Source organism: Aptenodytes forsteri, unplaced genomic scaffold (assembly GCF_000699145.1).
Source record: "Aptenodytes forsteri isolate BGI_AS27 unplaced genomic scaffold, ASM69914v1 Scaffold255, whole genome shotgun sequence".
Lineage (NCBI taxonomy): Eukaryota > Metazoa > Chordata > Aves > Sphenisciformes > Spheniscidae > Aptenodytes > Aptenodytes forsteri.
The window spans coordinates 2,652,277-2,667,446 of NW_008794888.1; the positions used below are offsets into that span (position 1 = coordinate 2,652,277).

General features: G+C 37.3%; 1 protein-coding gene across 1 annotated transcript in view; it reads left to right on the forward strand.

The window, feature by feature from the left end:
- Positions 1 to 15,170, forward strand: part of IFIH1 (interferon induced with helicase C domain 1) — a 34,141-nt gene extending 18,971 nt beyond the window's left edge. The window contains exons 6-16 of the mRNA XM_009274903.1: positions 1,169 to 1,379; positions 4,512 to 4,729; positions 6,263 to 6,379; positions 6,867 to 6,990; positions 7,080 to 7,313; positions 9,355 to 9,611; positions 11,077 to 11,226; positions 11,919 to 12,080; positions 12,415 to 12,605; positions 14,042 to 14,135; positions 14,242 to 15,170. Coding sequence (XP_009273178.1) covers positions 1,169 to 1,379; positions 4,512 to 4,729; positions 6,263 to 6,379; positions 6,867 to 6,990; positions 7,080 to 7,313; positions 9,355 to 9,611; positions 11,077 to 11,226; positions 11,919 to 12,080; positions 12,415 to 12,605; positions 14,042 to 14,135; positions 14,242 to 14,424 — 1,941 coding nt within the window. The 3' untranslated portion in view covers positions 14,425 to 15,170. The remainder of the gene's footprint in view (positions 1 to 1,168; positions 1,380 to 4,511; positions 4,730 to 6,262; positions 6,380 to 6,866; positions 6,991 to 7,079; positions 7,314 to 9,354; positions 9,612 to 11,076; positions 11,227 to 11,918; positions 12,081 to 12,414; positions 12,606 to 14,041; positions 14,136 to 14,241) is intronic.

Genomic DNA, 15,170 nt, shown 5'->3' on the forward strand with positions numbered 1-15,170 from the left:
GGTTTTGCTGCCCCCCCTCCTTACTTCACCAAGAAGCGAGAATTCTATCATTTCATGGTCGCTAAGCCCAAGACGGCCTCTGACCACCACATCTCCCACCAGTCCTTCTCTGTTTGTAAGCAGCAGGTCGAGCGAGGCACCTCCCCTGGTAGGCTCACTTACCAGCTGTGTCAGGAAGTTGTCTTCCACACACTCCAGGAACCTCCTAGACTGCTTCCTCTCTGCCGTGTTGTATTTCCAGCAGACGTCCGGGAAGTTGAAGTCCCCCATGAGAACAAGGGCTAGCGATTGAGCGACTTCTGCCAGCCGCTTATAGAACGCTTCATCTGCCTCTTCATCCTGGTTGGGTGGCCTATAACGGACTCCCAGCAGGATATCTGCCTCGTTGGTCTTCCCCCTCATCCTTACCCATAGACACTCGACCGTACCATCATCACAATCGTTGAGCTCTATACAATCGAAACACTCCCTAACATACAGGGCCACCCCACCGCCTCTCCTTCCTCGCCTGTCCCTTCTGAAGAGTCTATAGCCATCCATTGCAGCACTCCAGTCATGAGAGTCACCCCACCATGTTTCTGTGATGGCGACTAAGTCATATCTCTCCCGCTGCACAATGGCTTCCAGCTCCTCCTGCTTGCGCCCATGCTGCGTGCATTGGTGTATATGCACTTGAGCTGGGCTATCGATTTCGCCCCCGGCATCGGCACGCCACCCCTAGGCTCATTTCTAGTGAGCCTGGTTTTATCCCCTTCCTCCCCATAGAAATACATTTAAGAGTTTTATTAAAAGAGTAAATGATATCCATATCCTCCTATCAGAATAAAATTGATAGCGTGTTATAAGCTCAGTTAAAGAGCCAGAGCATGCATGATTGGTTTGTTCTTTCTAAAGCATAGTTAAGCCAGAGTTCTTGGGACGAAAAGGTTTCATAGGAGCAGCTGGAGGGCAGGGGTTGGTCTGGGGATTTTGTGCTTGGTTTTGTTTTTTGTGTTTGGTGGGGTTTGTTTTTAATCCTACCCTGCAGTGAATAAGGGGATGTTTGCTTTTTTAAAAAAGTATATTTTGCACAAAGTGTATGTTCACCTAACAACACTTCTGGCAAACAGGCATGTATTTTTAATCCTATGTATGCTCTGGTTTAAATTCTTTGGAAACTTTTATTCAGGTACCATTGGTAGAACAGCATTTACGAAAGGAGTTTAATCCATTCCTGAAGCGTTGGTATCAGGTTATTGGTTTAAGTGGTGATTCTCAGCTGAAAATCTCATTTCCTGAAGTTGTCAAAAGAAATGATGTCATCATCAGTACAGCACAGATCCTTGAGAATTCACTGTTAAATGCAGCCGAAGAAGATGAAGAAGGTGTCCACTTATCAGGCAAGTTTTTAATTCTGAAATTTTTACAGAAGGGCTAAAAGTATGTCTCTATTCTGGAAAATTGCAGAGTAAAAATGTGCCGCATTCAGTAGTTCATATTTTTTTCAGTTGACTGGTTTTATAAATGCAAGCTGAGAGTCAAAACCAGATCTTAGTTAATGAGCATGCAATTTTTTTAAGCCAAATTAGACTCTTACAGTTCATTTGTACTAAATATTTGTTATACTTCCTATTTTATCTAGCTCAAGCACAACTTTGTGCAAATGCAGCCGTACTTCTTCCACTTTCCAAGCTTGGTAGAGCGTTGAGTTATAGCACATAAAAGCCATAAACAGGATGAGAAAAAAATTGTAAAAACTCAGATGTAGTCGGTAGTTTGAGAAATACAATGGAACAGAAGATAAAAGCCAATCTGTTATAAAAGTTGTATTCTTTAAACTCCTACCATTTGCTAAGGTACAGAGATATGGTTACTTTTAACTGTATCTCTCTGAGGTTGGCAGATATAATGGTCTCCTACAACAGATGAAGGAAGCTGAAGAAAACAAAAGATACAAGATGAGATCAGGTAAAATTGTTTGCCCAGAATACTAAAGTGGCAGATGTCTATGTGAGATCATAAAGGAAATGGTATTATCTGCCAGTGACGTACAAATAATGGAACAGCTCATGACTCTAGCTCCAGGATTTGGGCTGCAGTGACCCTCCTCTGTGAGATGTTAACTTCTCCCTCTATCTGCATGCAGCCAACTCTTTTTTAGATGGGGCAGGATGCAGCTGAGGGGAGAGCTATGATATTCAAAATAGTGGATCTGAGATAAAAGAAGTACTTGTCTGGGTGTTACAGAGACAACAGAGAAACCTGAGGGGTCAGTCTGTGTCTATCAGTGCCTAGTGCTGACTGGAGTACTGCTTGATCCAAACTAACTCCTGCAGAGCCGCTTGGGTACCTCAGAATTGCCTCCCCTCCTTCAGAATGCCTTTTTCTTAACCTAGGCAGAGTACCAGAGATTTTCTTATACTTACTTCCTTTCCACTGCACCTAAGTTAATAAACCTTCCCAAATCTGAATCATTTGGGAATGCCATATAGAGGCACCTGAACATTTCTACAGGAACTGCTGACCTGATTAGAATTGGGCTGAGTCCCAACCAGCTTGTGTAATGAAGTGGTTTTTTGAATGGGTTTCACACCTTGCAAAGTTTCTTTCATAAGGAGCTATATTTTTTCCAGAACTGAAGTGGCCCTGCAAACAGGGCCATTTCCTTGCTATTACACCTGTGCTAGTAAGTTCAGCTGGACCGAAGCCAAGCAAGCCTGAACAGAGCCAGCTCCATTTTTATGGCTATAACTTGGTGAACTCGCAGCCTATATAAACCATCCTAACTAGTGATAAGTTTTTTTTATTCCTAATTTCTGTTCATACTTTTTTCATCTGTTTCCACAGAGGTCTGCATTACATGTAACATGGAATTCCAGCCTCAGTGAAATGGAGGGGACTCTCTTAATTGCATTTTACCAAATGTTTACCCTCTTCACCAAGGGCTGAAGTCACTGTGTGAACCTTCTAAAAGCTGTGTATCACTTCCTTAGTAGAAGCACATCTCTTCTGGTGGGTTAGGTTCTTCCTGAGTAATGATAGGAATATGCATTACAGAGATGATGGTCAAAATCAAAGGGAGTAATTTCATGTTGGCAAAATAACTGAGAAACTGCCAGCACTGCTTCTGAAGTCTTGCAGTATGTAGAAATCTTAGAAATAAATAGAAATTTAGATTTGAAACCACATCACTCCAGTCCAAACTGGCTTCCTGAACCACTTGTGTGAAGGCAATCAGATTTCCCCAGTGACATGGAGCACTAGTTTGCTTTCCTAGCGGTAGTCTTTGGTTTAGCCTTTAAATAAAATTTCCCTTGTTCAGTCTCCACCTTTCTTTAGGTTCTTCAAAGACGAAGTTAAATGATACTTTCTCCAGCAGAAAGGCCAACTGAGAATGTTCTAGCTCTCTGTTATTTTCCAACTTCTGCTGCCAGTTGTTGCAAACTTGTTTGTAGTGATGCAACAATTTGAGCACACTAATGTGTAAACAAGACCATGGAAATTGTCCAGATTTAAAAAAAAAAAAAAAGAAGGAAGAAAGAAGAAAAAAAAAGAGTTTAACCCTGATCATTTCAGTGTTCTGCTTTACAGTCATTTCCACAAACATTTGTCAAATTGTAGGAAACAATGTCAAATTAGAGACTTATTGGCCAGCTAGGGGAAGAGTGGGAGCTCCATAAACCAGTTTTGCTGTTAGAGAAACAGAAATGTTGATGAGTCTTTCAAATCAGAACCTTGAAATACATGTCACTGGCTGCATATGCAGGTAGAGTAAAGAGATGTTTTCTATGTTTGTAAGAAATTTAAAACAAACAAGAAATAATCTTAATTTTCGTTATCGTATAGTACTTTACTTGTTGCATGTAAATACGATCTGACTAAAAGCACATAATACCTGTCTGAATCTTCATCAGTTTCCTCCTCTACAAAAGAGAGATGATTGGTAGTGCTCCCACCATCTGTTTGTTCTTTCCAATGACACATCCATAAAGTAATACAAATCTTTTAATTGGACAGGAATAGGGAGGAAATCTCTGTGTTGCTATAAAATGGAAGCATATTTTGATCAGGACAGGCCTTTCTAGAATGTCTGAAAGGCTTCTAACATGTTATGTATCTTCTCATAAACCAACAGTATGTAGTTTGTCAGATACAGTTATGGATATAAAAGATACGATTGAGTTAAACTATGATATGTTCTTACCACTGGTTATTAAAAATATAATATCTCTCTGAAATTCTTTATACCATCAGATTGGTTTTGCAAAAATAGAAAAGCTTTTTACATTACATTAAATGTAAAACTACTTGACACATCAGGACTGCAGCAAAGATTCCAAAGTCCATTAAATATATACACCTTCCATCCACGCCTTCCTCCACCACTACAAATTTCCTAATACGTTAGGGCTCAAACAAACGGATGGGTTCTTTTCACCAGTGTCCTTACCTGTAAGAAGATTTAGTCACACAAATTCTACATTTGAAAGAAAATTAATCATTTTAGGGTTGGGTTTTTTTCTTTTTTTCAGATTTTTCACTCATCATTATCGATGAGTGTCATCACACCCAAAAGGAAGGTGTCTACAACAATATAATGCGACGTTACTTAAAAGAAAAGATGAAGAACAGGAAGCTGGCAAAAGAAAACAAACCACTGATCCCACAGCCTCAGATTCTGGGACTTACAGCCTCACCTGGTGTAGGAGGTGCAACATCCTACTCAAAAGCTGAAGAACATATTCTGAAAGTAAATAGCCCTCACATTTGCAAACCATGAAAGGGATATTGTCTTGTTCAAGTAAAAGTTGAATAAGTTAGTGTTAGGCTCCAAAGATATAATCTGATTTATTTTTTTCATGCATACATGGGAGTTCAGCTCGCAGCCATTCAGCAAATTGACCCACAGATTAATGGCAATCCATGTACAAATAAAGTTTACTTTACAGGGAAGTAGGGTTACTGAAAAGGGAAGTAAAAAGATTGCCTCACCTGAAAAAAAACTCTCAAGATCAGGGGCAAGAAATCCACAAAATAATGAGGTTTTATAGTTAATAAAAATCTTGTTTTTCCATTGATGGATTCGAATTTACTGTGTATTCCTAAATCCTAGAGAGATCACAGTATTTTATACTTGTATTTCTAGAGTGACTAAGATGGGCTTTTGTGCGGATCCAAGAAAGTGGAAAAAAAAGTTGAATACTTAAACAAGCAGAAACCACTTATGAGATACAGGTAGCATACAAATGTTTTTCTTTACAGCAGTTAGAATTACTCGTTGAGAGGGGAGTATTGTGTAGTTCATAAACACCTGACTGGAGATAATTGGTTAAATTCTGTACTTAAAGAAACTCTATTTTACTTGAAATTCAATGGATTTACATTAGTAATACAAAAGTAGAATTTAGCCCAGTACTCCAGTGAAAAGTCCTGACTAGCAAATTGCACAAGAAGAGAATGTGATACTGAATAGGTGAGTCCTGCAATGCTGTACTGAAGTAGATAGAATTGCGAGGTATTTTGAGACACAAACTTTCTGGCAATGGAAAAAGCAGAGAATTCCTTTTCATCAGCTCTGAAATCTTAATGATAGGATGCTGGGGTTTGTATCTAAAGAAATGTAATCCGAATATGCAAGCTCAGATAACTACTGCTGAAGACATTAAAAAGGTTGCCTGCCAGACTTCCTTTCCTCTTTTCTCTCCTCACAAAAATTTTAAGGTTTCCCCTTATTACTTTAGACTTAGTGACAGAAATGTACATATTTTCTTCTCGGAAGAGATCAAAAGCAGAAAAGTCCAGTTCAGTCGTGCAGTTAGCACAGAAATTTTCACTATTTCTTCCTGTTCCAAGAAAGATAATTTCAAATTATTTTCTACTCTCACAACCAGCTCTTACTTTTATAATTACTCCCTAAAATTTGTTTTCTTTTTTTCTATTTCACCATTGGTTTTGTTTATTTGTTTTGTGCTCCAAAATATACCATCAATACTTTGGCAGAGTACATTTTTCTTTTCAAAATACCTGTTTTGCACCCTGACCTACAAGTTTTCTCCTGTGTGCAAGGATCACTTCTGGCCTAAAAAGTAACTTGTTCAGCTTATCTCAAATGCTTTTCAAAGACTTGGCCTTTCTTATGCTGATCGTGTCAGCATAATTTTTGTAGGAAGAAAATAAAATTATATAACCAATATCTAGATGAGAAAGCTCTGTTCATTAATTCAGTTTTCATGTGGAATAACTCATTAAATGTTAAAAGAAATAACATTTTGTTTTCTCCCAGATCTGTGCCAATCTTGATGCATGTAGAATCATGACTGTTGAAGAGCATGCCTCCCAGCTGAAGAATCAGGTGAAGGAACCGTATAAGAAGACTGTGATTGCGGATGACAAAAGAAGAGTATGTTTTTTTCAAACAAATCAGTGTTAAAGTTATATTGCCCTTTAAAAGTGTGTTGTATGGTATCAAAAACTTTTGGCTAATGCTTTTTTCTATAGTTTTATTGTGACCCATAGTGCTAATTTGAATATGTGTGTATCTATCTGCTGCTTTCCTCTGTATGGAAAAGTATCAGTAAAGTCAAATAGAACTAAATTTTTACTTACGTGAGTTATATTTTTGAGGTATCTGGTCAAAAGACCTTCTGAACCATAGTTGAAATGTTTATATTGGAGTGACATTATAGTCACTAAAAAAGATGTCATTTCACAGTATAATTTTTGTAATATTCTGAACTATTTATTTCCATAACTCTAAATGTGCTTAGCAACCTTACTTCTTATTTAATTTAAGGTTTCAGGTTTTAAAAAGTTACTCAGTGTGGTACTAGCCAATGTTTTTGTTGCCAGAAGATGCTTATTTACTTTGGTAATCGATTTATTTCTAGGATCCATTTAGAGAGAGAATTACCAAGATCATGACAGACATTCAAAACTATTGCCAGCTCCATCCAAAATCTGAGTTTGGAACTCAGACATATGAACAGTGGGTGATTAGAGAAGAGAGAAAAGGTAACTGCGTAGCAAAAATATCCCAGCTTTGGATTTATTTGGGTCATTCTATACACAGGCATGTTCTTGTAATTTTTGTTCGCTTTTAGCTGCAAAAGAAGAAAAACGCAAGGAACGTGTCTGTGCAGAACACTTGAAGAAATACAATGATGCTCTCCAGATAAATGACACCATCCGAATGGTGGATGCGTACAATCACCTAAATAATTTTTATAAGGAGGAGAAAAGTAAGAAAACAGTAAAGAGTGATGATGATGATGATGATGAACCAGCAGTATCAAAACAGGATGAAACAGATGAATTTCTAATAGGTTTATTTCATGGTAAGTTTGAAATACATTGTGATATTTAATATTTGAAATCCATAGGTTATGCAGTAACATGATTTGCATGGGCCCATTAATTATTACATCCTAGAGATTGATGTGTTGTTTGTTATGACAGTATCTGGATGTCCCAGTTCATACAGTATGGAGTACATTAAACAACATCATAATTTGATCATGTCCCAACATGTAGCAGAAGTTCTTCAGCTTTGGCCCAAGGGCACTTTCTTTTTGCTGATAGAAAGTAAAAACTATTCTCTGCTTTTCTCCAATGAAGTGTCCCTGAGGACACTCTGATAGATACATAGAATGTGTATTCCACTAGACACTCTTGAGGGTCAAAAAGTTGAGCAAATGGAATACAAAAGTAATGAAAAGACAGGGTTTTAACCAACCCTTTCTACCAAAGCTTGTTTGTCTATATACCAAGAGATGGGAGTGATGACCCTGAGTAAGTTTCAGGTAAAGAGCAATTAGTGAGAGAATTAAACAGAGGATTAAATTGCAAAGACCAAAGTTAGTTGCCTTTTTTCCAGATCATTCACCTTTGGAACTAGGACTCGTTCAGTCCTTGACACACTAATCTTTTTTTTTGCCTCTTTTTTTCCCCTTACTGCCTTTACAATGAGGAAGAGGTAGACAAATTTGTTCCCGTTGCCTATGGCTTCATGTATCCTATGAGCTACAAATTTAGAATGCCATCATTAAGAAATTCAGGAAATGTTAAAAAAACTTTGAGAAAAATAGATTAGATTAGATAACATCATCGTGTTTTTTAATGACTCTTCATACCTGTCTTTATGCCCCCTTATTTAGAATTTCAGTATTGAGCTGTTGCTGAGAATCAGAAAGTTAAACTAACTGAAAAATGAAACTGAGTTGTCTAGATTGCTTGCATTTCCACAAGTAAATGAAGTTTAAAGAACCTGATAGTGAAAAATAAATTATATTCCAATTTGGTTTGATTTTACCACTGAAGGTGCCAGGAGTAATGGAAGAAAATCTAAAATTTCTCTTTCCAACTTTTAAAAGCGGAGTTCATCTTTGCGTGATAAACTCACTGCAGCCCTTAGTGTAGGTTTAACTAAGGGGGAAAATTGTGGGAGTTTGTTACATGTACCTACTTCTTGTATGTATTTGTATATGTTTGATTACATTCTAAAATATGAATAAGACTGTAGTAAGAAAGCCACTGCTCTAAGTGGTGTAGTAGTTTGTGATACATTGACTACCATTGCATTGGACGAGGTGCAGTGCAATAATCTGCATGGGGTGATGACATCAGAGTGACTCTAATATCTTAACACACAAGGCCCCCAACTTAAAGTGTTATTATTGTGTTTGCATGATCACCTGACAAGGATGTAGGCTTTTAAACATTAGAAGTTTTTTAAAAAAAATAAAATACCTGAGGAATCCTCCCTGGTCCTGGTCAATAGTGCCTTTCAAGGAGAGTCATTCATTTAACATTTCACTGAGCATATTGAAATGTCTTTAAAAGCTGCAATATTGATAGCAATGCACCCATCCTGATGTCTATTACGTCGCATGTTTCTAGTGAGGATTCCTACTGTAATGAATATCCCAAGGACAACTTATGTCTAAATTTATAAAAACATTATCAGCTCTGAGGGCTGTGCATATTAATCTGTTTCTCCTTGTAAGACTTTTTCCGTTATTTTAAAACTGTTTTGCAAATATTATAAGCTGTGATTTAGCTCTTTAATGCAGCGCACTTAACTCTGTATCACTTCTGGTGTGTAGACAGAGGTTTTTTCTTTTGCTTATTCTCACCATGAAATAATAGGCAAAGTGTATGTTAAAAAGTTAATGGTGATTTATTCTGATTGATTAGTGTGTTTTTAATGAATGTAAACTCAACTTGACAAATAATTGGTATGCCATAGCTCTTCAAGCTGGATATGAATGAGCCATGCTGGGAGAATTATATAGAAAGCTGCTCTTTGCTTTGTTTTTTTCCTAGAGCTGTTATTTTACATGGTTACTTTTTCTTAATTTACATCTGCTATTTTTAAAGCAAAAAAGAAACAGCTGAAAGAATTGGCTAGAAAGCCAGAATACGAAAATGAGAAGCTAATACAGCTGCGAAACACTCTAATGGAGGAGTTCACGAAGACTGAGGAACCTAGAGGAATTATTTTCACAAAGACTCGGCTAAGTGCCTTTGCTCTATTGCAGTGGATTAAGGATAACCCAAAATTTGAAGAAGTGGGAATTAAGGCCAGTTATCTTATTGGTGCTGGACACAACAGTGAAATTAAACCCATGACTCAGGTATAGAACTATGCACTACAGCATTAAAATCTTGTACGTGATTTGAGAAGACAGCTTGTTTTAGTACTAGAACAACGGACTGAATTTTGGAGCCCAGAGTTCTGGTTTCATACCTGCCAGCAACTTACCTTCATAAGCTGCAGGATAGGTGAATAACAATGTCAGAATAATTTTATTTCCACAAGAAACAAGCTTTTTCAGTTTTGGATTCTATGGCAATAGGAGTAACAGACAGCCATTTCCTAGAGGAGTATATAGTCAAAAGGGACACAAGTTGTAGTTGAGGCATAGGAAGAAAAAGTGAACAAGATGGCAATAGCAAAAATGCAATAGTTAAATGAGTTTATACTTATCAGGACAACAGTAATTCAAATTATATTTTAGCTGCTGAATTGAAAAATAAAATTACAATGTTGATTATGCCTGTCTTTTTCTGATATCATTGCTTAATCAACTTATACCAATTTAAATGCATGCTTCACACTGACGCATAATCATTGAATTTGCCAAAATTCGCAATGAAAATTTCACAATTGATCACTCAACAGTCCGTCTCGTACCATTGTGTTGACTTCATACACAACATCTCTCTGGTGATTTATACCTCCAGATTAAACATTTTCAAAACAAAGTACTTCAGTATCCTAAAACCTCTCTTCTATTCTGCTTTTTACTCCCCATAAAGTTGCCACCTCAACATTTAAGCAAAAATAGTGTGGTTTACTCTGCTGGACAGAGTCCATTTCCTTCAGCTGCTCTCAGTTTCAAAAAAAAGTTAGGAGTTGTTCTCTCAAAAAGTTGCTTGTTTTCTATGGAAATTTGGTATTTAATCTGTGCACCACATCGCACAAACAAAACAATAGTCTCTGCATTTTGAAACTGAATATAGCAAATAGGAAGTTTCTGTCCTTCTGCTCAAGTTTGTTTGAAATATCCAGCTAATTCAGAAGTCCGTGTTTTGGATGCTTTATTTTAGTGTATCATTGCTGCGCTTTTTGGTGCTCCCCAGATCACCAAAATTATGGTCCCCATTTATTATGGGGTATTTTAAGTGCTTTGGAACTTGACTTGGAAGTGCTGACGTCTATACTTTAAGCTGAAATTACTGAAGTGCTAAAAATCCAGAACCTCTGAATAACTACTTAAAGAATTTGAAAAACAACTGTATTATCAAAACTCCTAGCACCTATGAAATGGGCTACAAAGTTCCAAGCTCAGTTACCTTAAAAAGATGGGATTCTGCTCCCTCCTCCCTCAAAAAAGGTGCTGAACACCTATTATATTCAATAGGAACTCCTTGTTTGTGATCCTGAAAGATGCTTAAATGCAGTTGTTGAAGCCACTTGATGTTTGGCACTCCGCTCTGAAATGATTGGACTATAATTCCTTAAACCTCTTAATTAGAAGAAACTGATGACAGAAACTAATACTGAAAGTTAATATACTGATTTTTTTTAATTTACAGAATGAGCAAAGGGAAGTTATTGATAAATTCCGAGGTGGAAATGTAAATTTACTTATTGCTACTACTGTAGCTGAGGAAGGCCTAGACATCAAAGAGTGTAACATCGTTATTCGCTATGGCCTCGTCACCAATGAAATTGCTATGGTGCAGGTATGAGTTTACTGCATACATAACTTATTTTTTTTAAGTGCTTTTCTGTTTGGAATATGCAAATGGTGAATCATATACCTGGGGTTTGGAGATAATTTTGAAATACTTGCATGCTAAAAGAGAAGATGCTCTTGCAACAAGGTTCATTTCCAGTTGCCACCCTCAGTTTGCATGCAATATAAAATTTGCCTCCGTGTGTAATGGTGTAACATCTATTTAAAGCTCTACACAAACAGTAAGCTCTTTTCGTAGAAAAGGTATGAGAATATGATCAGCAGACTAGTTAATATAAAAGACATTTGTACCACCAACAGCTAAAAAGAGATAGTTGCGTACCAGAACACCAGTTTGTCCGTGTTCTCGCTTAATTTGTGAACACAAATATTTATATACTTAGTAATTAAATGCATGCTTATTTTTTGGTGACAAAATACAGTTTCTGCTTTGCAAAATGTTGTGCTAGTCACAAATCTCCTGAGTACTATTTTCACAGGTATCTTTGATGATAATGCAGAAACAGTATGTGTTATTCACCAATTCTTTATCTGTCTGGGTTAAGTGGAAAAAAAATCCTATGTAGGGACACTGCATAAGGAACAGTACATGTCTTCCATTGCAAAACTAGGGAAAAATGTCCTGTGGTGTTGTAGGGAACATCGTGCTGTTTATGTTGTATTCCTTGCAAATTGTAGGCTCGCGGTCGAGCTCGAGCTGATGAGAGCACCTATGCACTTGTGGCTTCGAGTGGCTCAGGAGCTGTTGAACGTGAAGATGTTAATATTTTCCGTGAGAAAATGATGTATAAGGCCATTCAGCGTGTCCAGAAGATGCCACAGGAAGAGTATTTAAATAAGGTATTTACTGCAACTCTGCACTTTCCCTTTAAAGAAGACTGATTTATATTGTAAGAAATACTTTGTATTTGAAATCTACTTAGGGGAGGAAAACTTAAAATAATACTAGTTACTACATATGGCCTTGAATCCTTCTGCCAATATTTGTTTTATAATCTATGTTTTCTGGGCCTTTAGAAAAGTCTGCTTTTCTATTGGTAAGGGGGGAAACACACAAGTCAGGAAAATCGACTGGAAGTCATGTTGTCAGTGAACTCGGTAAAATAACTGAAAAAGAGAACTGTTACTGTCATTCCACCAGAATGTTATAGTGCTCTTATTGATCTATTTCTAGATACAGAATTTCCAGTTGCAAAGCATAGTGGAAAAACAAATGAAGGCAAAGAGAGATCGGCACAAGACATACAAGAAAAATCCTTCACTAATAACATTCCTATGCAAAAATTGCCACAAGCTGGTATGTTCTGGAGAAGACATACAAGTTATTGAAAACATGCATCATGTCAGTGTGAAAAAAGATTTCCAGTAAGTGTTCACAAACTACTTTATCTCTTTCAAGCAGAAACAGATTTTCTTTTAGTAGGGCTGTACAGGGTCTGTAACCCTCTATGCCCTGTGAGGAAAAAAAAGATTATTCCAACATTGTCAAGTCCTAGGCTCTATGGTGTTTACACTTAATAAGTTTGAAGGAAATGTTTGTTGTTACCCCTGATTTCGAGGTGACCAGAGTTTGAAACTTCGGAAAACAATACAGGTCCTGCGGTAATATTAATTAGGTCACTTATTATGTAATATGGTATGTATTCCACAGTGTAACTGTAACCAAAGATGAATACCAGTTACCCACATACTTACACCAGTAACAGACCCAGGACAGGAGTTTGACTCAGACAACATATTGGCCATGAGCTGTGCATTGACAATTGTATATTTAGAGGATGTTCATACTGGTGGCACACCCCTTTTAGTTCTCCCGGTGTTCTTGCTCCTTCTTATCTCCATTGCAAGAGATGTCATCTAGTTTGGTAAACATTTATGTTAAACTGTGTTTAACTTTTCAGTGCCATGATGGCAGGAGGTGACTTTCTCTTCCCATTCATAATGGAAATTAAGAGACCAAGAAAATGTTTTCATTCAACTTCAATTGTATTTGCTTACTACAGTAAATTTGTGATGGGTATTGTACGTTACAGATCAGTCGTGCTTTGCTAATTACACGGCAGACACCATCCAACCAAGTTACTGCCCTCCAAATTTCTCATTTCTTTGAGACATATCTCTGGTATAATTTGTAAAGACTTTTTGAAGAGTTAATGAGAACATAGTACCCATATGTTGAAAAAATTAAAATTGAGCTGCAGTCCTAAACATTAAACTGCTTTTCTGTGAAATTGTCTTGTCAGCATAATGTTATCAGTCAATTCAGACTACAGGGTAATAATTCTTATAACCCCTCAGCACAGGCTAATAGTAACCCTGAAGATCAAGTACTCCCTAAACTAAATGGTGTAAGAATGTGGATGTATTCTGCAGCTCTGGATAGTCAGAACCAAATGATTCTGTTAAGGGGTAAGGTTTGACTACAGGGAATAAAAAGAAAACCTCTAGCTTTCAGGTATCATTTCTTTGACAGCTCCATGGCACCTGAGAAAATCAAGCTAGATCTATCCCCTATTATAACGGATAGCCTGCTGCTCCTACTTTAAGATGTGTGAGGGAGGATGCAGCTCCTGAAATGCTATGAAAGGAGGCATGGAGTACAGTTGTATTTCACCATTACTTAGGAGCATGAAATACAACCTTACATTTTCTCCAACTCCTGAATGTGCACAACAGTCAGGGAGTTTATGACCTTGTAGGTTTTATATCTGACTTCAGCAATTGTGTCACTGTGTTTTAAGGCTATATGTAGCATTGAATAACCAATGTATTCTGATGCACACTTTCTGACTGTTTTTCAGAAGTCTTTACGATACAAGAGAAAATAAGACACTGCAAGATAAGCATGCCGATTACCAGACAAATGGGGAAATTATATGTAAACATTGTGGACAAGTGAGGACAACTTATTTTCATACTCTTATGTTGTTGTTGTCTGTATTCATTTCTGTCTAATGATCTTGTCTATTTTATCTGAAACGTAATTTCCTTACACTTGCAGGCTTGGGGAAATATGATGGTTCACCGAGGTCTTGACCTGCCTTGTCTAAAGATTAGAAATTTTGTGGTTGTTTTTGAAGACAAGAAAACAACAAAGCATATTTTTAAGAAATGGGGAGAACTGCCCGTCAGGTTCCCTAGTTTCGATTATGCAGCTCATTGTCCTTCAAGTGATGAAGATTAAGGACTCAGAATGAAAATAAAAGCCCTTTTCAACTTTTCTCTGACTGCTGATTAGAAGCTCCTGTGTCCCGTAGAGTGTGCTGCATCATAAACACTGTGAAAGCTCCTGGGCATGAGGAAACTGTTTTGAAGAGGAAAGAAACCCAAGGAAGAAGAAGGACGAAGTCACATGGCTGCTGTCTGCACTCAGATTTGCAATGGTACTCCGGGACAAAGAAGACAACCAAATACATTGCAGCCATGTGTATCCATGGAACAAATTCCCGTCTCTACTCACTACAGTCCATCTGGGGTGGCAACGCTGTCAAAAGTGTGCTAGGTGACCTGTCATCAAGCACAGAACATAGGACAGACATCTTGAGACTTGCCATGGTGATTATTTTCTGTTTTTCTTCCTCCTACAATCCTTTTGAAGATAAAGTGTCTCAAAAGAGGAGCCATGTAAAGAGAACAGTTTAGCTGAATGTTATTTCTGAATCGTTGTTGCTTCATCAGTGTTTTCATGACTGAGTTCTTCCCCTCTTATCTTTAGCTGTAAGCTCATAGATTTTGACAGATTAAAATTAAGTTTCCATTAAAAGACTTTTCAATAACCAAGCCCTTAAACTGACTTGAAATTGATTCTTTTAATGTCCAAGAAGTACCATGCCAAGTGTCTTTCTGTGTGTTAGTTTCATGGGATTGTTAAACTGGCTATATAATGAGGTATGTATTTTTTTCAATAAATTACTATAATGATTAACCTTT